This window comes from Hibiscus syriacus, unplaced genomic scaffold (assembly GCF_006381635.1).
Source record: "Hibiscus syriacus cultivar Baekdansim isolate YM2019G1 unplaced genomic scaffold, ASM638163v2 tig00111841_pilon, whole genome shotgun sequence".
Classification (NCBI taxonomy): domain Eukaryota; kingdom Viridiplantae; phylum Streptophyta; class Magnoliopsida; order Malvales; family Malvaceae; genus Hibiscus; species Hibiscus syriacus.
In genome coordinates this window covers 2,424,551-2,433,998 of record NW_024063196.1, presented here as the reverse complement: position 1 = coordinate 2,433,998, position 9,448 = coordinate 2,424,551, and the positions used below count along the sequence as shown (strand labels likewise).

Below are 9,448 nucleotides of genomic sequence, written 5' to 3'. Positions count from 1 at the left end.
GATATGGGCTGAAGGGCAACTGTTCCCGTCGAACTTCTCAAACTCAGGAATTTTAAACTTTGGTGGAAGCACCAAGTCTGGAACTAGGCTCAGCTCCATTGCGTCCACTCCATAATAATCATGGTCTCCCTGGACCCTCTTTATTTGATCTTCTAATATTTTTATCTTTTCTTCCATCTTTTTGGCTTTATCTTCCTCGTCAAAGTCTGGGACATTATAATCATCCGGATGATCATCAGGGATGATTGTAGAAGTTTGTATCTTTACAGCAGGTGCAACTTTCGCTTTGGTAGCGAATGAGTCCCCGGGTAGTGCTGCTTTCCCTTTAGTAGCAGATGCGTCCCCAGGTAATATTCCGGGTGAGAGAACCACTTGCGGGGTTGGTGGTATGGCCACCCCCTCGGAAGAGATGCCCCCTTATGCACTAGCTTGCTGTAGACCTGACAACTTGGCTACGATTTGGTCGACCAAGGACTCCTGATTTTTCTTGATGGACTCAAGAGTACTTTCACTGTTCTGAGCCATCTTATCTTCTAGTTCCTTTTGAAGTCTTGCCATGTGCTCTTCGATTTTCTCAATTCTGGCTTCCATTTGTCTCTTTTTTGCTCGAGTATTGTGCGGGTGATGTGTATCTGATGCTTGCGGTGGTAAGCTCGGTGTCTGAGACATGTTCTGTTAGTTAATATGAATGTAAAAACATGGAAAATATAAAATAAACAAACATGAAATATAAAATGCAAGAAATGCAATGTATGATGTATGCAATTGGAGGCATTGATCCAGAAAAGTGTTCATTATTATAAATAATCCTTATTCAGACAAAAATGTTTTATCTTTTTAGAGACATAAAAACATATTAAAGGTACATTCGGACTAAATCCTCTAGACCCCGAACAATTTCCAGTAGGTTGATAAGTCTTCTGCCTTCATCTGTCACTGGTTGAATGCCTTGTCGAACCACACCAGCTTCCCTTGCTAGGCCGTGAAGATGACGGGCTGCTTTTTGCACTTGATCCAGGAAATCTCGGATGGTTGCGCCTCGGGCCCTCACCCTTCGCTGTGCTTGTTCCCAACGGAAACGCCATTGTAATCCTTCGTCGAAAGGCACTATCTGAAGCTCGTTTGCTTGCCTCTTGAACCCATCTACAATAGCTTCTAACTCAGCTATTGTCTTGTCATCTTTCTCATGTCTTTTTTCTAAGTCAGCTATCCGAACTCTCAAGCGTTGGTTCTGATATTGACTATCTGCCAAGCGTCTTTGGGCAGTCTTCATTTGTTCTTTCCAAGCTTTCTCATTAGGCCCCTCAAACTTCCTTTTCAGGCTATGAGCTTCGTCTTTCCAGTATTCAGAGGTTACCTTCAACTTGGAGTTATCCTTGACCTTATCTTGATACCCCTTTCTCAAGTCTTCGAGCTCAAAACGGACTCTTTTTTGTTCTTTTTCCAATTTTTCTGCCCGATCTTTCTGAGAGTCAGCATCAAGCTTCCACTGATAACGTTCAGCTTCAAGTTCCTTTATCCTTTGCTTCAGCTCATTATTCACTGCTTCAAACTCGGTCTTGGCTATCTCGAGTTCAGAAGGGACATGCCTGAGATGTTCTTCCATGGTCCGGGTGTCATCACAGTCTGGCACAGGGATGTTGTCATTCTTTCTTAATCTTCGCCACTCCACATAATCCGGAGTGAGCATGCTTCTGGCAGCTACAACATCCATCCGGAATACTTTCCTCCACGAATCGACTGCTTCTTTGATCATCTTTTTATAGCTGTCGCTGTGATACTCAAACTCTGACCTAGCCAACCCGCATGTTGCTGGGACAAACTGACGTGCTCCATATTGTCTAAGTGCTAATAGCGGAGCATACCCAACTGCTCCCCAAAGTCCAAGTAAGGTCACAGTGTCAGAGTCACCACATCGGAAAAGAACGTCACTGAGAAATAGCCAGGGGGCTCTCCAGACAATATCCCGGTCCTGAAGATGCGTAAAGACCTTCATCCATTTTTCTTTCGAAGCGCCTTCATGCCATTTCAAGGTGATGAATTCGCCTAGAGGTGAATAGGTGGTGCTGAAACGACGGTAGGCAACCCCGTTAGTCTTCCAGAAGTGGCTGTGAATCCAGACCTGAAGGAGCTGAATACACCCGGAAAATCTTCCTCCGCCAGTTCTTCGGCAATGATTGAGAGATCGAAAGGTCTCAGCCAAGATGGCTGGTGCTGGATTGACTCTTCTCGAGAGTTGTTCGAATAGCTCCACTATGGTGGCATCGATGTATCCCAAGGTCTTTGGGAATAAAATTAGACCATACAGACCTAATGCAAACAGGTCTATTGTCTTCCATTCATCGGGATGGTGCTTCATTAGTTGTTTGATATGAAGCCAAGCGATTCCTTCTCCACTACCCTTACATCGAGCTCGGTCAGTTACCCATTTTTCATCAACTCCGGCAACCTTAGCTAGTGCATTTTTGAAAGGTTGACTTTTAATGTGCTTAAGGTAGGCCCGCTCGAGTTTGATGTTTTCACAATGCAGCAGTGTAGTGTATTCTTCTATGGTGGGCACCATGTCTTCCCGGTTAAAGGTGAAGCAACTGTATCCCGGGTTCCAGAATTGAACCAAGGCTCTAATTAAGGGCTCATCAGTCTTAACATGAAGCAGAAGTGCAACATCACCGTACTGTTGGCTGAACTTCTGTTTCACCTCATTCTTCCAACTGTCCCAGATGTCCCGGAGCTCTTGTATGTCATTCTGCTTTAGGCTGATCGAGGCGTAGCTAACCAGCTCTGACACATAGCTGTCTTGAAGACTGTCTCCCTTTTCCTTCTGAGTATTCTCGGACCATAGTCGTACCTCAGGGTTTTTAATCTCTTGTATTACAACACCTTTATCCATTAATTCAGATTATTTTGTGCGTAATGAACGTCTTTTTAGGGATCAATGACCTCTTGTTATGATGCAAATGCTAAAAACAAACACAAAGGCAAACAGTTAGTAAAATAAAAATAAATGGAAATAAATAAAAAATAACAAGAAATAAATGGCAATAAAACATAAGAAAAAACAAATGGTTAGGAAAAAATTGTCCTAGGTTTTGGAATGTGGTTTTGGGGTAGGCTCTATTTCTTCGAAGTCTCCTGGTTTAGGTTCTAAAAACGGTACCCGAGTTCTCCTTGCTGGTGCCCCCTTGGGCTTACCAGACCCTTAGTCCTAAACCCGTCACAGGCTTGTGTGGACTAAGTTAAACTCGAGAGGACACATTCCCTTATGTCTATGCGGAGAATAAATTCACACGAAGACATAAGGTATATGAATCCCGAAGACTACTTGCTAGGCATATGCGGTGAATAAATTCACACGAATGCGTCGCTTTCACCCCACTTAAAGGGTTCGGAGCTCGGGTATAGAGCCTTTGGATGAAAAAGTTTGGAAGACTGAAATCATTAGAAAACGGTCAGTCCAACTATTTACTCGAAAAAAATAACCAAAAGTAAGTAATAAGGATCGAAATGTTACCTTAAAGTTCAAACTTACCCTTTTCATTAAAAAGACAACTGGAAATTACCTTAGCCTGACTCACTTACCTGTGTCCCCAGTAGAGTCGCCAAGCTGTCGCAACCGTCTTTCGGTTTGAACCCCGGAATTGGGCTTCGACTTGAAAAATGGATTGGAGTCGCCACCGATTATTTATTTACAAATAAATAGGTTAATCGGATACCTTCTATCTTACCTGATCTGCGTCTTACCAAAGATATGTCGGATTCGGGAGTCGGTTACAGCTAAGGAAGGATTAGCACCCTTGAACTGCCCTTTCGGTACTATGTAATTTCCAGTTGTCTTTAATTAAGAAAGTTGTAAATTTAAATTAAAATGTAAAATGACGATCCAAATTACTTACCTTAGATTGCTTAAATTGTACCCTTAAAAGATCAAGACATATATTAGATAAGGAATGCAAATAAAACACCTAAGGTAAAATGGAAAACAAATAAGATGAGGAAAATATAGAATAAAAACGATGGTAATAATAATAAAGATAAAAAAAAGATATATATATAATAGTAATAAATAAAAAAAAAACTAAAAAACTAAAATAAATAAATAACTATAATCAAATATGTGCAAATAAAATAAAAAGGAATAAATAAATAAATAAGACATAATAAAGGTGAAATAAAATAACATACAAATTTAAAGTGATAAGAATTAAATAAAATGTCCATATGTATATAAAAAATGTAAAATAATAGCGTATAAGGTAAAATTAATAAAAAACATATAATAATATTAATTCCATATATATAATAGCTAAATATGGGAGAGAGGGAAAAATATATAATAATAATAGAAAAATTAAATAATAATTATAGCGTATAAAGTAAAATAAATAAAGTTAATAAAACATATAATAATATTAATACCATATATATATAATAACTAAATATGAGAGGAAAAAAAAATCTATATAATAGTAATGGAAAAACTAAATAATGAAGATAAATATAATAAGAAAAAGAGTAAAGAAATAATAAGATAAAATACAAGATGTATACACATATAAATAAATAAAAATACATAAAATAATAGCATGTATTAGATAAAACAAATAACTAGGAGCATATAAATATATTTAATAATAATAATAATAATACTAAATAATCAAATATTAGGGAAAAAATATTAATAATAGTAGAAAAAACAGAATAATAAAAATATAATATAATAATAATAATAAAAAGGTAAAAACGGAAAGGAAATGTAAATATATACATATATACATAATATACCATAATAAAAAAAATAAACGTAATATATTAAATAATAAGAAGTAAATGGATAAATGAAATTAAAAACTAAAACGTTAATTGATCTTAATCAGGGGTTAAATTGAAAAGAAGGACGAATCCAGTGGCCAAATTAAAAGAAAAATCGGGGTTCAAATTCAATTCTGGGATCAAAATGGAAGTTTTTAAAGAAAGCGAACAAAAACGCGATTCACCCCCTTTTCATCAAAACGCACAGGTTTAAAGGAGATTGGGTCGGGTTCCAGGGTTGGTTTCACGGGTTGTATATATGTAAATAAATGTTTTTTAAAAAACATTTCTCTTCTTCTCTCGCCGAGCCCTTCCCCATTTCTCTCTTTTTCTCTGCTTGGTTCATGTGTTCTTGATGAACACATGAACGCCGCCGTAGTTCCCAGACTCCGGCCACCGTTGTTGGCGCCGACCGTCGCTCGCCGGCGTCAAAATATAAAAAAATTTCAATTTTTGTGAACCCCCTCCCTTCCTTGTTTTAAAAATCCGAACGACTTTTCAAAAGACACTCGCCTCGGGGGCTAGATCTACGTACATAGATCTTGAAAAACGCCCCCAGTTCATCGGCTAAGAAATGATTTTTGGGGGTTGATGTGTGACCAAACAACGAAACCAGATCCCTACGCATGCAGGAACGACAAAGGTAAGAGATTTTTACCTTTACTTCTTTTCGAAATATAGTAAAACTCTTCGACTGTTTTGAGTTTTTTTTTGGATGATTCCCCTGGTATTTCTCTCAAATTTCAGTATGTATTTCGTGTATCCACTGTTGTAAATCGTGCTCAAAAAAAATCTCCCCTGGAATGGGTTCTGATTACATATATTTATAGGAATAAAAATCCTATTTTTAGGTATTTACAACCGAATAAAACTCTAATGCAATCTTGTTTGTGTTTGTTGGTGATGACCGAGACTCTAGCGCCGGATGGTTCGGCAGGTTGAAGCGTGTTGGTTGGAGTCCCACACGTCCACGATCTTGGCTTGGTTTGTTTTTGGGTGTTTCATGGGACCACGACGCCGAGAAAACTGGTGTTGTTGAGAGGCGTACGGCTGTGGGGCTCTCGTTGGCGCTGAGGATGAATCTGCTAGGGTTCTAGAAACCCTAGCCCGAGCATGGTTCGTGGGTCCAGTTCAGGGCTTCATTGGATGCGGGTTCTAGACTGGATCGCCCCTTGTAATAATTCTAGGCCCCGTTTTTAGGCCTGAAACAAAATTAAAATGGATGTAAATGTGATGCTTCAATAAAATAATAAAACTTATAATATATATAACAATATATATATATGTTTATTTCGGTCAACAAAAGTGTGTCTACAACATCGTGTTAGCTGGGAAGAATATGGCACTTTTGGATGAAACTCGTTGCCATCTTCAAAATTATTTCAAGCTGAAGGTTTTGGGTCATTTGCGATATTTCCTTAGTTTTGAGATTGCTTGTAATAAATCTGACATTTCATTGTCCCAACAAAATAAGCTTTGCAACTGTTGACAGATATAGGTTGTCTTGGGAAGAAGCTTGTGGATTCCCTATGTTGTCTACTGTGAAGTTAAGTCCCTAGGCTTTATAGAATATTGATGGGTCGTTTTCTATATCTCACACATAGTAGACCAGACATTGCTCATACTGCTCATATTTTTAGTCAATTTGTTTCTTCACCTCGTATGCCTCACATGACAACATTGCAACATCTTTTGGCCTACCTTAAACAGTGGCCTTGGTCTTTTCTTTCCATCAGAATTCAACTTGCAGCTACGTGGTTTTGTGGATTCTGATTATGGTTCCTGCCTATATACAAGACGGTCTACCTCTGGTTATTGTACATATCTTGGAAACAGTCTCATTTCATGGAAGGAAAAGGAACAAATTACTGTTAGTAGGTCATCTTGTGAAGCCGAGTATCGTGCCATGGCATATGCTACATGTGAGTTAATTTGGTTGGCTTCTTTGCTTTCATCCTTCAATGTTCCAGTCGAGAATGCATCCATGTACCGTACTAAGCACATCGAAGTGGATTGTCATTTCGTTCAACAAAAGGTTACCTCTAGATTCCTAAAACTTCTTCATGTTCGTTCCTCTCATCCGCTAGCTGACATTTTCACCAAGACTCTACGATCTCCTGCCTATAAGTTGTTCATCCACAAGCTGGGTCTTATTGACATTCATGCAGCTCCAGCTTGGGGGGGGGTATAGCATAAACTTACTATTAATCAATGAGTTAGTTAGTTGGGATCAGTTTATTAATTATCCTTGGTTGTAAATATGTTATGTAATTGTATTATTCCAGATCAATAGATCTCATTCATTCTTCATTCACATTTCTTCATTGTTCCTCTCTGGTTTGAGCTCCTCGCAAGGTTTTCTTGTTGTTATAAATCCTTCGAAAGTATCATATAAACTTCCTCATGAATTTCACCCTGTAAAACAGCATTGAACACGTCCCTTTGAAACAAAGGCCAATCAAACATGGACTAGAGCAACGACGATTCTAACTGTAACTTTGTCAAAATTGAAAATGTTTAAAATGTGGTAATCATTTTATGATTTAAATCTGTAAATTTGACATAGTTGATGAGAGATGATGATGTGTTTGGAGATTAAATTGATAGAATTTGTATATATAGATATTTAAATTTATTAAATTATTTTGAATTCGAATTAACAAAAAGTATACATTTTAAATACTAAATATATCATCATTTTAATTTTTCGTTGTCTTCTTAATTGTCAATAACCAAAACATGTGATCAAAATGAAAGTTTGTAGTACTAACGGGGTTGTTACAAGTGATAATAGCTTGATATGACTCGAGTTCGAGTCTTTGTGCGTGCAGGTGCGACACCAGTCAATCTGAATTAGTCAAGGCTAAGTTCTAGGAAATCGGAAGGGCAACCAAAAATAATGTAAGTATTTACGATATAGAACATTTTTGTGAACAATGTTTATCGGTTTGGCTCCAAAAACATAAGATATAGTAAAAGGTTTGAAGAAAAACACTCATAGGTAAAATTTTATATGATTTATTATATACCTTATAGCTCAATAGCCTCGACATGATACAAGTAAACAGAAAAGGTTTTCATCTCCAAAAAGTCTCAATAACTACATGACTATCTTCCCCATGCTATCAAAGTTACAATTATGAACATTATGGTGTTTATATTATAATTCTAATTTACAGAGTGAAGGATGAATCAATGGCATAATGACGAATTTCTTGTGCGTTCGATGTAGCCATCGGTTCGTGCAGAAATGTAAGCTGAGAATCAATTCCGCATAACATAGACATCCCTTTTGTTTGGAAATGGCGAAATGCTCAACTCCTCGCCGTTTTTAGTGCAAACACTGTCTATCCCTCATTACAGAGACTCTGAAACATATACCAATAGGCCATTTTCAAGTGAACAGGGTAATAGTTTATGGTATAGACACGAGCAACCGGAGAGAAAGGAGGGTTAATCACATAGGACGCTGGGACAGCTTCCACATTCTTTCTGCCTTTCTTCCCCTCCGCGACTGCATTTATTAAGAATTTCACCTCCTCGTCGATAAGCATTTTTAATGAATTGTATTGCGGCGAACGTTTGGTTTCCATCTCCCGAGCGGTAGCAGAGGTTTCTGTACAATGTAGTACAGCAACACAAATGGAAAATGCTTGTAACGCGGATAACTTTGCATGAAAATCAATTGCATACCCTCCTTCAATGGCTGTCATGGTCAATGCTGGTGCATTCTCTTTGACACCCTACAAAGTAATTAAAATTGTATTAGTAATAGGGATCTAATCTAACCTACAGAAACTAACATTAATTGGAAGCAGTACCATGAAGCAAAATGCTTTTCTACAATTAGTGTTGTCCTCATCCAATAATATGGTGGAACTTTCATCATGTATTTGAGAAAAAAATTGCTTTGGAATGAAACTGCGCCTGAAGAAAATGTTCAAATGGCTGCTTGCTATTCACAAATGGTTGATCTTCGAAACAATGTAGATTGGGATTTCCGAAAACTATAAGAGGACAGGCCATGTCCCAGCCACCGCAATTGCAGCCTCCGCCGAACCTCCACCTATCTAGTAATGGCGAAGGACCCAGGATTTCAGCACAAGGAAAGCCATGGTTTCCAGTTGGAATAATGACTTTGACCTTCTCTTGGCTCCCTCTGTCTTATATCTTGCTTTTGCTTTCCTCAACCATAGAGACATTTAGTAGATCTAAATGCGTCTTATCACCAAATTTATCCCCTCTTCTGTATCTTAAGCTCTCTCTATTCGTAAATGGTACTTGAACGACTATGGACGTAATTTCAAGGTTCGGATGCAAATCCGCACGTGTTCCATTGAGGAATTCAACCTCATCATTTTCCAATGAAAGGTTTAAATGATCTTTAAGCCTCACCACCACATTAGAGCGATCATCAGTGGATCTGAGGACAGTGACATGTTGTCTTGCACGAGTGGTATCATACAAAACAAACTCTGTAACCATGGATTTTTCGACATCTTCACCATCCTTAATTTCTGAGCACAAACGGCACGAAACTTGCATCTGCGGAACAATTGAAGCAGCAGCTTTGCTGTGATCACTTGGTTCCGGTATACTGGTATTGCTCGTCTTTTTCTTGTCGACCAAGTGGAAGGTA

At 38.1% G+C, this 9,448-nt stretch overlaps 1 protein-coding gene across 1 annotated transcript; it reads right to left on the bottom strand.

Moving 5' to 3' along the window:
- Positions 1–8,090: 8,090 nt before the first annotated feature.
- On the bottom strand, positions 8,091–8,703 carry LOC120172001. Its single transcript, XM_039179587.1, has 2 exons — positions 8,631–8,703; positions 8,091–8,552 (listed from the first exon to the last, which is right to left on the bottom strand). The coding sequence occupies exons 1-2, from the start codon at positions 8,631–8,633 to the stop codon at positions 8,157–8,159; spliced, it is 399 nt and encodes a 132-aa protein (XP_039035518.1). The 5' UTR covers positions 8,634–8,703; the 3' UTR covers positions 8,091–8,156.
- Positions 8,704–9,448: the final 745 nt, after the last annotated feature.